General features: G+C 41.5%; 1 protein-coding gene across 3 annotated transcripts; it reads right to left on the reverse strand.

Moving 5' to 3' along the window:
• Window positions 1-1,281: 1,281 nt before the first annotated feature.
• C1GALT1 (core 1 synthase, glycoprotein-N-acetylgalactosamine 3-beta-galactosyltransferase 1) lies at window positions 1,282-17,585 on the reverse strand. Of its 3 annotated transcripts, none has more exons than XM_005228798.4 (4): window positions 17,486-17,585; window positions 10,259-10,498; window positions 7,886-8,553; window positions 1,282-5,755 (listed from the first exon to the last, which is right to left on the reverse strand). In XM_005228798.4, the coding sequence occupies exons 2-4, from the start codon at window positions 10,479-10,481 to the stop codon at window positions 5,546-5,548; spliced, it is 1,101 nt and encodes a 366-aa protein (XP_005228855.1). In that variant the 5' UTR covers window positions 10,482-10,498; window positions 17,486-17,585; the 3' UTR covers window positions 1,282-5,545. The 3 variants fall into 3 exon arrangements, with proteins under 3 accessions (XP_005228855.1, XP_055661616.1, XP_027652934.1); XM_055805641.1 differs by lacking the exon at window positions 17,486-17,585 and adding an exon at window positions 16,711-16,956; XM_027797133.2 differs by lacking the exon at window positions 17,486-17,585 and adding an exon at window positions 16,248-16,339.
• Window positions 17,586-18,581: the final 996 nt, after the last annotated feature.

Below are 18,581 nucleotides of genomic sequence, written 5' to 3' on the forward strand. Positions count from 1 at the left end.
CCCACAGAAGGGCCTCATTAATGTGAACCATTGTCAAAAAGGAGGAAAGACTGCGAAGTGTTCTGTAGCAAGAGCTGTAACAGCAATAGGCAGGCTTATCTTTCCCACAGTTCAGAACATATGTAGCAGTCCCTGGGTGTAAGATATTTGCTTAAATTTATTTTTAGTTCAGGCTAGTGCACAGAGAAGAACTTCAGGAAAATTCCCTCGAGCCAGTGAAGCTTTCTGTAAGCCAGCAGGTTACAAAAGCTGATCTTCATTTAAAGATATTTCACTTGAGTCTACAACTTCTGGTAGTCAAATACGCATAGTCTGTTACACATATGGAGAGAAAAAAAAAAAAACCACACCAACAAGCAAAGCAAACCCACACTTACAAAACGTTTTTTCTCCACAGTAGGAGCTGTAGTTCTTGTTCTGCTCCAGTACTCACACCGCCCTGCAATTGCCAGATCCCGTTTGACCCCGACAGTTGAAAGTTAGAGTAGCATCACATAAAAGCATAACCTAAGCCTGAAACTTCAGAGGAGCTTTTATTGTCTGTTCAATTGGCTGTTGTTCCTTGGCTGAAATACTCTAGCTTTTAGGCACAGTTAAATTGGTTGTCACATACTTCCTGCACTTTGAAATGAAATAATTAATCCAGGTTAATAGTACTAGCAGGGTCTATTACAGTACTTAAGGTAATGAAACACAGCTGTACCCTGCTTGTGCCTACCATGTCCAACAAGCAGCGTTTCAGACGTAAAAACACCTCCCATCTGCGTACGTGGAATATTCTTTGCTGCTCAATATTATTCTGCATGAACAGCAGAAAGTTAGGTTAGAAAGCACAACATTTAAATCTTAGCAGGATTTTTTTTCCAGAAGAGGTTCACTGAAAGAATAAACCCTTTTTAAAAACAGTGGTTAATTTTGAGCAGCTCTGCTTTATCTCTGAGGCATCAGCTACAATCAGTTCACTCAGCACTCTGTAACAATGTGGAAACACTGAAACATCAGGACAATGCAGAAACAACAGCCTGCTTATGTGAATCTACTACTAGCATTTGTGATTAATTTTACACTTCAAAAAAATACCACCTTTGTTTTCAAGGTAGCTTGCCATTTGTTAATAGCATAAATATAGTAACAGAAAACATAGCAAATGTGAGAAGCTTTTTGACTTTTCCTGGACCCAGCCAAGAAAAAAAGTAAGAATGTTTTTATTAGACTAAACCGTGCTGCTATGCTACACTGCTAGCATACAGGAGGGGTAAATGAAGACAGACATGAACTGTGTATGAGATAACTTATTTTATTTATTCAATTCTCAACTTAATTTTGATGCTAAAAATTGGTCAAAGGCACTTCAAAGAATGTATTTAAGAAACAAATCCTTATGGTGATCATTCCAGACAAGTCACCAACTTATATCTGCAATTAGGGACATGACTACTTACAATTGCAAAGTGAAACATTCACAGGTTTTAAGTGGCATGTACTGTCCAGCAGCAATATTCCATTCTTTTAGAGCATTAATAACATTTGTGGATTGTTTTAAATACAATATGGTAAAACAAAGCAAATTACACTTTTGGAGTTCCACAGAAGTTTTTCTTGACAGAAAAGGGACAAAACCGCCTTTCCGAGTGGTCCTGTACTGACAGATCTATTTTCATCTGTACAAGCACTATAACATCAGCAGCAGGCACATCAGAGAAACAACCCGCACTTTTCTGTCGCACGAAGATAACACGCCCTGCTTGGATAGCAAACTGTTTATAAGAGGTCTATCAGCTACACACTAAAATTTTTATTTCTGGAAGTGTAACAGAACAAACAGCAACATGTGAAGAAGAAGTGATTTTTAATGTATACCCCCCGAAGCAAAACAAAGAAAGTGTCCTTAAAGGCAAAAGATACCGGGAAAGGAACTTCCACAAAATGAGAAATGGTGCCAACATCACCAGCATTTAACCTCCTAAGTAAAGCCAATACAGACTGCACAAAGGAATTGGGAGTAAAAGAAGATTAAAATTGGTTTGGGGTTTTTTTTCTCCTTTCAGAGAAAGAGTAATACTATCCTCTAGTTAAGAATGGTGATCAGAAGGTAACTCTTTGCCATTTTCATTCTTTCTGAACTTAAAAAAAATAAAAATCCACTTACCACAAGGTTAAAATGTTACTCAGTTACACTAAGTGACATTCCCACATCCAAGTGCAAACAACTGATGCCTAGTAATTTCAAGAAAACTAGTTCAAAATTTTTAGATGGGTCACTTAAATCACTACAGTGCCAATGGAAGCTTTTAGGTTTTATATAATTAAGAAGCCTCTTTTAGAAACAAAACAACACAAAGCAGTAAATCTGTACAGCCTAAGAGAGCCTCTGTTGCTGTGCTTTGGAACGGTCTATCCACCTGAAATACGGTAGCCTCCCTGGGCTGCAGAAATACTCAAACTCAATAAATACTTTCTCATAGCACAAAGACCTGAGAGTGAAATAACAAACTACTAGTAGTGTAATATTGTACGTGAAAATTATACTGTTCACATTCCAGCGTTGTCTACTGAAACTTTTGAAGGTTGTAAGATACAAACCAATTATGTCAGAGGTATCAGCTCATTGTTACGGCAATACAATTCAACAGAGAACAACAGTCCTCTGTTATAATCACAGAATGTAAAAACCAATCTTTTTCTAGCTTGTCTGGAAGGAGGGAAAAAAATAAAAAAAATCTTTGCCATGCTGTTAGAAAGGCAGAAGAAATAGATTCAGAGGCCTAAGTGCAAGGACACTTTAAAACAAAGGATGGACGTTTGAAGAAAAGGCTACACTTATTTCTCCAGATAGGCCACCTATTTATGGCAACGTAGTATGTTCTTAGCTTTACTCCCTCAAGAAATGGAACACATTAATTTATTTCTCCATTCCCTCTGAGGTCCTGCATGTTTTGTGGAAAGGGACATTCCTGCCTCGCTCTGCTAAATTTCAAGCCCCAGGCAGGCAGCAGATGAGACTTAGAACTTCTGCTAAGAAAAGGGTTCACCATGAGCTCAGCAGCAGCTGGTTTAACTTGCCACCTCAGCCACCAACCTGTGTGGAGCTCAAACATCTCGCTGCCTGCTTCCTTTTGTCCACTCGAGATTTATGCATGACAAAACTGAAGACCCAAAGACAGGATAGCAAGGAACATGAAGAGGAAATGACGCTTCACAGGGCAGCACAGGGCAAACACTGGACACAAATCTGCAGAAAATATGCAAGATTAGTTCTGCCTGTTGTGGCAGAAAATCTTTAAATCCCCACGGATGAACTGAGGAAGAAAGTAGTGATAAAGGAACAGCATAGTTGCGCATGGGCTGAATTTACAAAGAGATTAAGTTGGGATCTTGATTTCATTTTATAACTTCCTTAAGCATTCCAGAAAATTTTAATCACATGTTGGAACAATGCCACTGCAGTTCTCAATACCATATAGATTTCACAATATTATGGGATAAACACTCAGCTCACGTAATGATGCACCTCTCAACACGGTACCATCCGCTCTCCCTCTGGACAAGCGTGCCTGACTACAGCAAACTGCAGACTTCTTCCTTTTTAAACAAATGCAGTTACAATTTTTTACTTAAGTCAACATACAATAAAGCTCGTGTCCCTTTCAATGTTTCAGAGGCAGTCTTGCTCATAAAAGACTAACAGATTTAACCATGCAGGAACTATTTGTTTAACTAATACTTATGTATGAACCCCGCCTATATTCAAGGCAGGGAAGATGTATGTAATATTTGAACTCCATGAGGTATTTCAGTAATTGTCATCATGCTGCAGAGCAATGGTCAGAAAGGAAGTCATAACTCGCTACTGCTGGACAAGAGATAGAACCCCAATCTGTACAAGAACTATCTTTGGGAAAAAAAAATCCAGTACTTTATGGTAACATCCTCTTCCAGGAACATCCTGAAGGACAGCAGTAGTAAGTAAGGCTGTCTGCTACCAGTATGTGCCCTTTCCAAAACAATGACTGGAGGTAATTAGGTTATGTCCAAATTCATCAATATGATGAAGGTGAAAAGTGATAAAAAGATGAAAAAACTTTTGTTAAGTGTGGAATAAAGACACACGACATGTCAAACTTAATCCCATCTCCCATGCTGCTATTCACTCCATTTTAAAAAGAGAAAATCACAACGTTTTATGTTAACTATATAAAACATAGGCTTGGCCTCTAAAAATTTTTCAGTAATTAACACACCTATTTTGTCCCACACCAAGAAAGTGTTTTCAGTTAAGAGGCAGAGATACTCATAAAGTAGTGGAGAAAGTAATGCACTTCGAAAGATTCCTGCATTCAGGCTGGCTTACCTGAATAACTACATACTTCAGCTTCAAAAAGAGTGAAATAAGGATCATTTAACACTTTGTTCTGAAAAGGTAACAAGGAGCAGACACAGAAGAAATTCTCTACAGGGCGGCGGGGGACAGGGAACGGAACGTTCATGAAAGCGAAATTAAGTACTTCAGCCACATAAACTAGAAGCGTAGGGAAACAGTCAAATTGGCTTCGCTGCAGCTTTAAAATAGGACTGGTTTGTATCTGTAAAATTTTAATGAATAAGGTAACGCCACAATTAAAGCAATGTTAAAATTAAATGGCAACAAGCTATAATACTGGCTGAAACCAAGTTATTGTAATGTAACTTTGGTAAGATATTATACTTTCTGTTTTACCTGGAAGGTGTGATGGAAGAGAGACTTGTATTTTGAAAAGCATCTACCTTATTTTATGCTGAAAAATTCTGAGATTTTTATATCCATTCAACCAATAGGATAAGTTAATACAAAAAACCAACACCACAAAAAAAAAAAGCCACAGGTAAATGTCTTGCATCACCTCAGCAATTTAAACAACAGTAACTATTTCTGGATTTCTCCCCTAAAACAGTAGTGATCCAACTTCATATTGTTTTGTACAAGAGAGACTTGATTTTTTTTTAAATAATTCATAGCAATGAATTCCATTTCTGAAACAATTCAGATTAATCTTTTGGGTGGATCCCTGCCTATTCACAATAACCAGTCTGTCATTAAGATTAAGGCAAAGTAGACTTGACCGTTTTCCTGCCTCTCTGAGAATGCTAGAGAAAGCCATCATGAAGTATTTGATTGTGCAGCACCTGATTTCTAACATTAGAACTGACCTAACAGAACAATTGGAAGGAAATAAGAGAACAGAAAAAGGAACAGAAATACTGTATGATTACCTTTGAACCTGTCCACTACGTTTTTTATACAAATTCTTCCAGATATTAGTGTACCAGAACCACCTCCTATTTCATAGCTTTAGGGCCTCAGATCTTCATGAGCAGGGCTGCAAGGTCACACTATCCCAGTCAGAGCCAGCACCAGACTATTTTACACAGACAGTGACAGGAAGTACTGCCAACATGATTTTTCAAATAACTGCTATGAGTCATTTTAGTCCACAAGCTTCATGCAGGAGTTTGAGAAGACTCTTATTCATTGTACTGGCTTCTTCTTGTTTTCTTCAAAATTCAATTAATTCTCAGAGATTTTTTGCTTTAGCTTTTGTTTGTCTTCCAGTGCTTCATTTTTGCTCTGCTCTTCCAGACTCTTTGTCAAATCAGGATTGTACCGATACAAATACCCATATGGACGGAGATGATAAATCAAATATTCCAAATGATACATAGTCATGGAGTCAACGTAGTGGAATGAAACTGCTAGATCAGAGCAGCATCCAGGACCCTAAAATACAAAACAATTCAAAATAATCAGCAAGAAATGCAAAGCATGCCGTGGATTAAAGATCCAGGAAGAATTCAAACACATACCTGACTTCATGGTAAGAAATTTGCTATCAGCCATACATATACTTCAAAACTTATGTTTTGCTTGCCTAGTAATATCAGACATATGTGCCAAAGCATCTTTCCAAAATAAAGTTGGACAAAGCCTATTGCTTCTGTAATCAACCCAGCGAAAAAGCTAGCTGCCCTCAATGTCAGAGGGGTTTTGCTTTTTTTTATGTCAGTTTTGAAAGAAAACCAAGCAGCAGCAAGAAGGTCTAAACGCATTGTGTTTATATATGTAACAATACATGCTTGTTACTCATGACAGCATCCACCCATAGTATATAAACCAAATGTGTGTGCACATGCACCTGTGTGTGTTCACACATTACAGTTCAGTAAAATTATCAGTATCTAACTTCCTACATACACAAAGTTGTAAAAAATAAATTTTGGAACTTTTTTTAAAAGCTTATTACTTTCATGGATGTTACCAAGCATTTTTAAGAGCTAAAAGATCATTAACATTTGTTACAACTTGTATTTTCTATCTCAAATTCAGCTTTGAGAACACTTTTCTGGAATATAGTTTTGAGGGAGGGGTTTTCACCAGATTTGGTTACAGAGCCGCTAATATTCCAACTCTAATTGGAACTAAGATTAAGTATTTAAAGACACTGACGACAACAACTATTATATAATTGTTACTCGTTCAATCATTACTAAGCTTGATCAATATAGCTTGTTTTTGATACCAGACAATGTAGTCTCTATCCAAACAAAGCGTGATAGGACAAGATCAAATAAGTGATTTCCATTATGGATCCCCACCACCACTACATCAGCTACAGATGGAACTGTCCACAGCTCCTAAAAAAGCAGCCACATCACAGATTATACAATTGACGAAGTTTACAATGCATAATGCTTTCAGATCACTTAAATTTCAAGTAGCACTCTGCTCCCCCATTCCATCCCTTCTCTTTTCTTTCTTCCTTTTTTTTTTTTCTTTTTTTTTTAAACCAGAGATTTCAGATGTGGAACACAAAGAACAATCTGAAGTTCTTGCAGTAAGAATGTTTCAGCTTGTAAAAGCAATTTTTGTTGCTACTAAAAAGAATTAAAAAGAAAAAAAAAGTTTTGCCAGCTCTCATGCTTCCCTCCACTTCTGCAGAAGGGATATAAGAGTCCAGTAATACTACACAAGGAAATCTAATCGTGTTTCCTTGTTTGAGTCATGCTTTTATTTCATTTCTAGGCAGCATTCATTCTTCTGTAATATTTTCAATGGAATTCATTTCATGTACACTTTAACAACCTTCAACAAAAAAGTGAGTGCAAGGCAGCTACCAGTGTTCAAGCCAGGTAACACTGCATACAGTTATCAGTGATAAGAGAAGTGTATTGCAGCACATCTACCTCCATTTGAAGTGAAAATGTCCAGCAGGCAGTACGGTCTCATCTATCGTTACCCAGCAGCCCCTCCAGTAACTTGGGAATCTCTTAGACAATGGTAACCAACTATCATGAGCAAGTCTCAAAATCTGTTCTATTTCTATAGGTTTTATGCAAAGTTTGCTGTTGGGTAGAAGATAAAAGTGTGTCAGTGCCACTTTTCCTTTCAGTAGGCTTTAATGTAACTAAGCTATACTGTTTGACCTGGCTCAGTACAGTGGGCACACAAACCTTGGAATGAATCACGCTGATCTCTGTTCTCACTGCACACTAGTAGTTGGATGGCTGCAGCACCGTGTGAGAGAGAGGAGGGAACAAAACAAAACAACTTTGCAAGGAAGGTAGTAGTGGTGACACTAGACAAGCTTGTCAGAAAGGTTTCATCATTTTTTGCTGGCCACAGAACACAGCAAAACAGCAATAATTAAGACTAATTAGCTCTTCTGGAACATTAAGTTATTAGCATCAATTTTTAGTTGATCAGTGTATTTAACATCTACACAGGTGTTATCACGGGATATCACAATAAAACCATCTTTTCTAAACCGTACTGAGCTGCTATTAAACTGCTAATTCACACATCATACACACGGTAAGATGTACTTCATCAAATGGGTTCCTAAGGACTCACCTCTACAGCTGGGTAATAATTGTAATTCCAGTACCAGAATGTTTTTGGTAGGTATCCTCTGATTAAGTGATGTTCTGGAACGAAGGGATGAAAGGTTTCTCTGCCACTTGTATCCCTAGAATCTCCTGCTTCCACATTAATGATCTCCATGCATTTTCCTAATGCTAGGTCTTCGATAGAGGAACTGTGAGAGCATTTGTTTGTTTTAAATGCAGCAACAAATCTCTTCAGAGCTTCTTTGCTCAGAACATATCCTGCTCCTCCACTCATGTAGCCCTGTTTCACATATGGCTTAAACCTTCTTCCAAAGTATATTGGTTGTTCAGGACTGTATTTTGAAAGAAGCCACCTCAAATTGTCCAATATAACATATGTATCATCATCTGCTTTCATAAACCAATCAGCATCATCAAAATAATGGTCATATACGTACTGAAAAGCTTTAATAGTCTTCCAGTACAGTTGGTCCCTGCCTTCTTTGGTTTCTAGCCCCACAGTTGGGAAGTCTTTATTTTCCTCAGAGCTCATAAAAAGTATTTTATTACAACGTTGGGCCCAAGTGGCCTTAACATGCTTGGCTTTCTTTTCTAGATTTTGAGGACCAGTCATGACCCAACACAGTATTTTCACCTTCTGATACAGTCCCTCTGCAATATTTTTATTCTCATCTAAAAAAAAAAAAAGAAAAAAAAAGGAAAGTTCCAAACAAGTATTAGACTTGATTGTAAAACAAGCTAAGAGCAACCTCCCCCCAGACATGTTTCTAGATCAGAAAAGACATACAGAGAGAAAAAGAGGCATTTGCTTATCAATGTACCAGTTAATGAAATTAATGTTAGATTTGGGAAGAAAACAAACAAGACCCCTAAAACCAAGAACCTAAAATTTTTAAAGCTACTTCCATTTAACAGGATAAAGGACAGCATATGAGCCACATCAAAATGAGTATTTGTTCAGGGAACTGTGGCTTTAGAAAACCTTGATTAGTACATAAAAACTGTTTGGAGGTAACCTCTTTATGGTTGTTGAAGGACTAATAAAAATCAAAAAGCTGAATATTTTTGCCATTCACAATGAGCACAATGATTACAACACAAAAAGGTCAAAAAGTAATAGGCTTTGTTACATATATTCATATGAATCAACAAAACCTAACAAATGTTTCTAAAACGGCCATATATTTTTGAAGGAAAAAGCAGATGGCAAGCCAGAAAGAAAGAATTTATCATCAAATCAAGTTAAATCTTATTTGTAAAAAAATCAGATTAAATAAATTAGGATGCTATGAAACTAGTATTATTGTTGTGCCAAAATGTTTTTATTTGCAGACAATACAACAGAATAGACACAGTCATCTCAGCTGCATAACAGTGTTTTCCACGCTGCCAAAGCATTCATTTCCCTCAAAGAAACATTTTCATTTGATACATTAACTCATGTAAAAGAATATTCAGTGGAGAATGAGGTCTGTATAACTGGTCCTAAAATAATACTGCTTATAATTCATGCAACAACAGATCAGATTTCTTTGTAACAATGTTCTACAATTACATGTGAAACACTCATAAACTTGTCTTACAAAGTTTGCAGATTAAATACTTTGAAATAGCAAATTACTTATTATCGTAGTCTTCAGCAAATGCATTATACTGCATTTTTTCTCATCCAGACTGTCCCAACACAGGCACTATCTGTATTTAGAATGAACTCACTTAATGAGATGCCTCAAATGTAAATGTATGCCTGAAACATTGGAAGGGTCTACCTTCTCTGCAAAAAACAAACAAAACAAAGTGCAACAGAATTTGCCTGTTTTGTGACTGCAAACAGCAACCTGTGTTTGGACTGCTGCATAAACCAGCTTGGCAAACAATGCCCATAGTGACCCCCTCTGCCCCCTCGGCTCACCCCAATTCCAAGTTTTACTAATAATTTCAAAAAGTTAATTTCTTTTTTTATTTTTTTTAGCTGTATCTAAGAGGCTAGATCAAAAGTTAGAAGTTGTCCAAAATTAGTTTCTTAAAGCTAAAAAACAGTTCAGTCACGTCTAAAATGCTAGCAAGTATATCTGCTTAGCAAAACCCTCATTTAATGTCAATAGTTTATGTGTGAAGATCCTGCTCCACAAAAGTCTGGATACACACGTTTGTTCAACAGCTGGGCTCTAAGGAAAAAAATCACTACTGTAAATAATGTAAACAAAGAAAACCACCATTCAGTAGACCTCAGGAGAACACTTATTCAGATGTAACCTGAACATGGGGAAAGTGAAAAAAAAAGGATTCATACAAATTCTTGCCAGTGAAGAAAGCAACATTTTGCAATGCATGAAAAGGAAGCATATTATATAATTAGTCAGGCATAACAAAATACCTTTATGCTGTCCAGAGTCTGCATTGAAATTCATTTGTCCTTGCAGCTGATTGTTATCAATATCTGCTGAGTGTTGACCATGTGGATCATTGTGAAGGACATGAGGCTGGATCTTAACCTGTTCTTCTAGTATAATGCTAAACAGAAGATAGCACACAAAAAATCCTATTGCTGATCCAAAAGTGAAGGTTAGAAGGTTCATCAAAGACTTAGAAGAGGCCATCTCCTGAAGGTAATACACTGTCAAAAACAAATGAAAAATACATTAAGCTTAAAGCCACTTAATGCAGAAATCAAATCTAAAACTACAGCAAGAAATCAAGGACTAAATCTCTGGAACTAGAGATCTCAGTTCTATCTGAGCTTCAGCTCCCCTGGGTTTGCATGGAAGTTTAAGTACAAGAGCAATGCAAAAAGTCATATAAAATTCTACAACCACTGATAAATTTAGAACAAAGAGCCTATCGTATATCCTTTAGCTTAAAATTATAAAAGACAGTCAAAAATCACAATAGTGATTGTATATATAAAAAACATTCATTATATTAATACAATATTTATACAAGAACGTATACAAAGTGCAATACCTTAAACATATAATTGTAATGTATGTTCACTTCTTTATTCTTTTCATTCCAAGAAATCTGTGCTTTAAAAGGTAATACCCAAGTATTTTATGAAGCTAAAAGATGGTGATCAAAGGCAATCTACAGGTCAAGATAGAATACAGGCCTGAGATGTACTTAAACTCCAGGAGTAAGCATATTATAGGAATTCTTTAACAGATGTCAAACGTAAGCAGATTCTGAAGTGGTATAAAAGCAAATCTACTCTCAAAATAGGGCATTTTCCTTCCAATTTTAGGAAATACTGAAGACAGACTTTCAGAAGGAAGCGTAAGACGACATTCTGCATTTTCATACAGAACCACCCATTTTTAAAAGGCATTTGGAGGAGGAAGACAAAACGCATCAGACTCAAGGCCTCTTCTACGTATCAAAACCCTTGTATTCCAGTAATAAATAAAAAAATACACCACCTCACTTCAGCCACACCCTTGCTCCTCAAAAACTAAAGGACTTGGCTGACCATTTTTACAAAATTAAAATGAAATCAGCATCCACGCCTGCATAAAGTGAGCTTTATAAATCCAAAACAAGTGTGAATTTGTATATATTAAACACTTGCAAACCAATTTCAGGCTGTTGAGGCCTGAGGCTTTTTCGTCTTTGCAAAGGACTGAGGTATTTTCTAACAGTTCACGACTAAACTACAAAAACGTTGACTGGTTAATATATCCTGGATTTAAGCCAGAGCCTTACAAACAAGTTGATGATGTTCCCTCCATCGGGATCATTTTTAATGCCCATGGGCAGAACTCTAGTTAGTTAGGGAGCCAAAAAAAGAAAATTATGGAATGTACAGAGCATCAATGAAAACCATCGATCGGAAAAGAGCTACAGCCCCTAAAACAACTCATTTAGCCTGCAACCACTTATGTCATTGGCTGTGCAGAGTCTATTGGAAAAAGACTGTCCCCAAGCAAGCTGCATGAATCACTTTGCAGAAACACACCCTCCAAATACCAGCTTTCTGTCTGTCTGAGTGCTCTCCTGAAGCTGAGAGGACAGGATGCAGGCATGCACGTTGTTAGGTTGGCAATTTCAGAAATCATCACATTTACTGCACCCATGCAAATCTAGATAATTTGGGAGCAAAGCAGCTCTTAAGATGTTTTTCTTTCCACACTGCTAGAAAAGGGAAAGAAAACTGGAAGCACAACTCGAAGCACAAAATAAAAATCAAGAAACTTAAAAGGTTGCAACAAATTCACATAATTATAACTGTGGTTGGTAAGGAGTTGTAGTTCTTTAAAACGAAAAAGAACACTATACACCTTTTTTTATTCATATGCTGTCTTCCCTCAGTTCAGTACCACATCTTGGTGCAGACTAATGACTGCCTTTTGACATGACATCCTAAAGTATAAAATTGACTATATCACCATTTGTGATGCAGGCCTTGAAAAACACATTTGGTTCCCTGCTTTATTTTTATTGTCTTATATGCCAGTAACTTGGGAAGAAAACATGAGGACCTAGATCAGGTGCCTTAAAAAAAAAAAAAAAAAAAAAAAGAAAAAAAGGCACAACCCCAGAGCATTTAAGGATTTAAGGACAAGGCTACCCGTAGAAGCAGCACTAAAATTATTATTTTTGTATTCACCTTCCCCATCTATCACCACAATGTCCCCTCAAAATGTGCAAAGGGAGAGGGCCAGAATAAAACAATGCTTTCTGTCAGTATATTAAAAGGTGAAAAAAATAATAATCCATGCATGCACATGACATAGCTATAGCACCTTCTAGAAAAAGTCTCCATTGCTCTATTTCTCAATATTAAGTGTCTCTCTGCCATACAATTTCAGTTATCTGCTCTAACAGCTGTTAAAATTACTCTTGCTTGGAGAGAAAAAAGGAAAATTACTTGAAAATATCTGCTACTTATTAAACTATGGAATTATACTAAATTACATAACTAAAAAACCAAAGTGTATTGGAAATATTAAAAGATAAAAAAGTACATTCATCACATTTGGAAATCAGAAGTTGATTTGAAGTATTCCATGAGCATAGAGGATTTCTGGGAGCAGGCAGAGACAAATGCTGAAGCTGTACTTCATATTTGATATGAAATGCCTTTAGTTAGTTTCCATTCTAAAATAATCTGCTCACCATTCTTTCAATTTTTTATCAACAGACTGGACCACTACTACATACGTGTGCATTCATATGTTTATAAACTCCAACAGTAAACAGGACGGAAAACTTCACTTTTTCTATTATCTTTATATTTGACATAAATAGAGTCTTAACTTGCCAGCAAAAAATAACTGAATGCTGTAGCATTAGACTAGAACCAGAAAATGTCTAAAAGGGAAGTCAGTTATTATGATAAGTATCTACACTGAGACTCTTTATTGACATTCTTTTCTATACGGGGATTTATTCAGGGGCAAGACATGCAAAACATTTAAGTGTTCAAGGCCAGTTTGGATGAGGCTTTGAGCAACCTGATCTACTGAAAGACACCCCTGCTCATGGCAGGGAGTTGGACTAGAAGATCTTTAGAAGGTTCCTTCCAACCCAAACCACTCTGTCACACTATGATTCTATGACATACAAGAGGGAAAAGGTAAGTAAAAAACCTATCAGGTCACTACAAGATCCCCACTACAAAATCAAAATTTTTATTTTGATCTCTATTTTTACTATTCTTGAGTTAAAAACCAGACACTATTAAAATAAATATCTACAACAAAAGCCTATGTTTAAACTTAATATATGCTCCACTGCCCTATTACGGCAGCTTAAACAAATATACCTAAATAGATACTCACATAGGTAGCCCTATTCATATCAACCACACCAAGAAATGTTTTGAAATTCTATCACAACAGCCATTGTAGATTTGGCTCCAAATTTAAGTTTTGTGAGTCAACAACTTCTGCATCTTCAAGCTTACAGAAAAAGTGATTTTTCTGTATTAAGGGCTGCTGAACCTGGCAACAGAACAGAGACAAGGCTGCTGCAACTCCATGTCCCCAGGTTCTGCCAGTGACAAGGCTGAGGATGTATTCCCATAATTGCACATGCAAACATGCATATACATGTGGCTGACCATACAGATCGATGCAGCTAAAAACTGTTCGTGCAAATACAAACACAGTCTGGCTGTATGCTGCTCCTCTCCCTTGCAGACCAGGACAAAAGTCTGTTAGTGAGGAATATACACACACACACACAATGTGGATCCCTCCAGTAACTGGCCTCAGGCACTCAATCTATCCAGGAACCAATCCTGAATCCTCAGCTTCCCAGAGTCCCACTCCAGTTGCTGGTACAGACCTCCTCACCAGAGACACACACATGCAGATCCCCACAGGCATACCATGATCCCCCACTCAATGGCCTTAAGACATTCAGTCCACTCAGTAACCGACCCTTGGACCCCCAGCAGTTGCCTTGCTCAGACACAGATGCAAATGAGCCTCCAAACCAAATCCCAGATCTTGCAGTCCCTCCAGTAGCCGGCTTGGACATCCTGGACTCTCGTAATGCGAAACTGAAGATCCTCTGATCTCATTAGTACCTGCCCCACCCTTAGAGCTGCCTCAAAAGCCCTGCCTAAAACCCAAGCCTCTTACCCTACTTACTGGCTAACCCTGCATGATACTCACTAGCAACTGCACACTGGCATACTTGCCAAGACTACAAACGCACTCCAGTCTCCCCAGTTCCCGGCACTCCAGACACAAGCCTCTGTGACTTACAGGCCCCACTCTGGTTGCTGGCATTTGGACTCCCACTCACTCCAGTCCCTCCAGTTGCTGGCACGACAGACGGAGAGAGGTCCCTCTAACCTATGGTACCACTCCAGCTGCTGGCACTTAAGACATCAGTATGCACACATTAACATAGCAGTCATCTCATCCAGGAAAACAGAAATGCAGTTTAATGAGAAAAAGAGGGCAGGCTGTGGTAACCTGGCACAGGGCATGGCCAAACATACTGACCAGCCACTTGTTTACAATTGACCAAGCCCCTTATCCCCTTACCCTTCTGTCTTCCCCTACTTGTTCCTCCTCAAACCACCTTGTTCCCTTTAGTCTCTTCCCTAAGCATCCCATAATAAGTTTTGTATAGTCAGAAGATGCTCTTCTCCCGCATTTTGTAGGCAGTTACCCCCCTCAATCCTCCAGAGCCTTCCTGTTGACTTATCTTGATGTGAGTCACACCCGGGCAACGGTGCCAATGACCCTCCAGTGACAGAGCTGGCGGCTGCTTCCTCTGATGAGATTCATGCCCCCCGCCCCCCCTGCCCCCATTGTGTGGTCCTGGTGATGATGAGCCTCTTAACATCTTAATCTAAAATACATTTCCCACTTTGCTAACTGTTCCAACGAGATTAAAATCACCTTCCTAAACCAAAGTAATCTCAGTGAATCCCCATGCAATAGGAATATACGATACTGAAGCTTGCCCCATGCCCACTCCTAAAAAAAACAACCAACCAAACAAAAAAAGCTTTAAATTTGATACTTCTACGCAAACTCAGACTGTGTAAGTTTTTGAACTTGTTTCAAGAGGAAACACGTTCAACAAAAAAAAACACAAACAAATCTGGGATTTTGAAACTTACAGAACATGGGACATAACTCCTAGATATTTTTATACAAGTTTTTCTCAGTATCATTCCATAATCACTTTAAGATTTGATAAATTAACTATGAGAAATATGGCTAGCCTACACATACAGCTGGTTCTTCCTTATATCCCTTACTGAAGAAGTGAGGGGGAAGCTCTGAGGCGTCAGCATGAAACCGAACATAAACGTTCCTTGAGAGCTGCATAATTAGCAATGAAATTGATCTCTACTACCACGTCCTTAACAGTCAAGCAACACGTCAGAATAATTCAAGTCAAAACACAGAAAACTTAAATCAGCTGTGCAATGCCCAAGAAAGGTCTTCTGCTCAAAGTCCCATTATTTCTACAAGCTTTATACATACACATTCATATGCTTCTAAAATGAAGCATGTGCACAAGCTGCACATTGACTAATATTGCCTGCATCAACAATTACTAGGAAACCGCGGCAGTTCACATCAACTAAGCACAGATTATATTTTTCACCTTCGAAAACATTTTGTGTTTTTTTAAAAAAAACTAATCTGATGTTCTAAGCATTTCTTTGGAGAGGAGCTTTTCCCATCAACAACTCTTGGTTGGTCTGTCAAAAACCACAGACGACAAAAGCAGGGTATTTGGGTGCAGGCGGCCAGTAACAGCACTGAAAGAAGATGTGCAACAACCCCGCAGCACAGGTGAGACGGCAGAGAGAGCTCGCTCCTCATTCCCACAGCGGACACCCTCCCACAGCAACAGGTCACCCTGCCCAGCGCCCGGCCCCCCAGCCCTCTGCTCACCCAGCCCGCGCTGCACGGAACTGCGACGTCGGCCCAGGAAGTCCCCGTTACACGGAGCAGGCGGCGGACGGCTGGGAGCAGCCGGCCGCTCCCGCCCCGCAAGGCACCTCGCTCCCTCCCCCGGGGCTCCGAGGGACTCGCTGGCTTCCAAGGAGACCCCTCCCTCGGAGCCCCCCCGCCCCGGGCTGCCAGGCACCTGCCGTCCCCGCAACCGCGGCTCCTGCGCGCACCCCCCCGCCGCCGCCGCCGGGGTGAAACGCACCGCCCCGGCCACCACCTCCCGCCCCGTCACGGCGGGCAGGCACCTTCCGCACCTTCCCTCACGCCGCCTCCCCGGCCAGGGCGCTGCCTTCAGAGGCCTGCCCGCCGGCCTGCCCACGGCGACGGCGCGGCCCGGGACCCGCCGCCGCCCCCCCAGCGCCGCTCGCCCGCGCGGCCGGGCCGGGTCGCCCCCTCCCCTCACCTCGCCGCCCGGCGGGGGCCCGGCGCGCGCTCAGCCGCGCGGCCCGCAGGCAGCCGTTGGCCGCGCGCAGGGGAGGCCGCCGCCAGACCCGCCGCCCCGCGCCGCCGCCGCCGGCACCATCCCGCTGCCCCGCGCTGCGCACCCCCGAGCGGGGGGCGGCCGGCCCGGCCCCGCCGCCCGCTCATTGGGCGGCCGGTGCCGGGGGGCGTGGCCGGCCCCGGCGCACGCAGTTAACCCCTGCCCGCCGCGCGGGCCCGCCGCGTGGCAGCTCGCTCGTTCCCCCTCGTGCTCTCTCGCGCGCGCGGCGTCGGCACCGGGCGCGGCCGGTAGAGGGAGCGCGCTCCCCCCCAGCAGCTCTGTCCCCCGCGCGGGGATCGCGCGTGGGGACGGGAGCCCGGCCCGCCTTCCCCCTCCGCCCCGCCGCCGGCAGCGCCGCCACGTCGCCGGGCCGGGCGGCGGGCAGAGCCTGCGCCTGCCCTGCGGGGAGGGTGAGGGCGGGCGCCCCTGGCCGGGGCCGCTGCCGCAGCCGCAGAGTGAGGGCGGGGGCCGCCTTGCCTGCCGTGCTCGGCGGCGCGGTCAGGGCTCTGGGGCGTGAGGGCGGAAAAACAGCACCGGGCGGGAAGCGAGGAGCATGCGGGGGCACGGGAGAGGCGGGAGAGCGTCACCTCCGTTCGACTACCCAAAGGTTTGCAGCGGCGGGGTGTCCTGGTCTCCTCAGGCAGCCCTGGGCAGGGAGCGCCGCGGGCAGCCTGTACCCGCCCTCCCGCCGCGTTACCTGGCCCCGGGCCGTGCCGGGGAGCAGCGGTGCCGTGTGCTCAGGCCGGGCTGCGGAGCTCCGCTGGCTTGCGGCCCCTCATTCCCTTCCCTGCAGCCGGTCTGGAGCCGCTGCACTTCCAAAATGCCATTAGGCAACTGCAAGGGACGTTGCTAGGTAACCGAGCCCTCTGAAATCGTTTCTTATCTCCCTGGCTAAAGCTGCCTACCTTTTTCACATCTCTGACGTTTCTCTCTTGATATCTTTCCTCAGGAAAAATCTATTAAATATGAAGAGCGATTGTAGATTTAAAAGGTGTAACGGAAGGATAGCATTTTGCAAACAGCGGGGAGTTAATGGAGCTCCACAGTTAATAGGTACAAGGGTTTTGGGTTGTTTTTTTTTTAATAGGACTGGGGTGCAGGTGTGTGCAAACGGGCACCGGCCCATGCTGAGGGCCACTAGTGTGCCTGTAAATGAAGGTCACTGGATACGCACTGCTCTTGACATCGACTATATCACCTCCCTCCCTGTGGTTCTCAGCCCTTCCTCCAGCCTGTCCAGGGTTCAGTCCAAACCACAGCTTTTCTTCTTCATAGCTATAGAATTGCGCGTTTGCTTTCTGCCTCCTCTCTCTCCTAAACCATTACTCACTCGGGGGTGTCTCATTTCTCCTCTACTTTCAGGCTTTTTTCTCCAGCCCATCGGGTCATTTAGGAGATGCTGGCTTTTGTATTGGCTTAAGAAACTGTCATATCCCACGTGGCTCCAGGTCGTATTTTCTCATTCCTGCCTAATCCCACAGTTTGCTGCCCCCTTAAAATAAAAATTACAAACAACTTGGTGAGTGGTATCTCCTTGAGCTAGTTTCATCATAGAAGAAGGTGCAGAAGTGAACATACTGGTTGAAGGGGGGAAGTTTGAGTGTTTGGCATTAAGAAATTAAACTATAACCAGTAACAAAGACAATAGAAATTGCAAAGGCTGTTGAAAAAAAAAAAGAAGTTTTCTGTCTTATCGTTAACACACGCACACACCACACCCCCCAAAAAAAAAAATTTTGTAGGAGTTCTGTCCACCCATGTCCAGGGCATGCCTTAAAATTCTGAAATAGATT

The sequence above is a fragment of the Falco peregrinus genome, chromosome 5, assembly GCF_023634155.1.
Source record: "Falco peregrinus isolate bFalPer1 chromosome 5, bFalPer1.pri, whole genome shotgun sequence".
Taxonomy (NCBI): domain Eukaryota; kingdom Metazoa; phylum Chordata; class Aves; order Falconiformes; family Falconidae; genus Falco; species Falco peregrinus.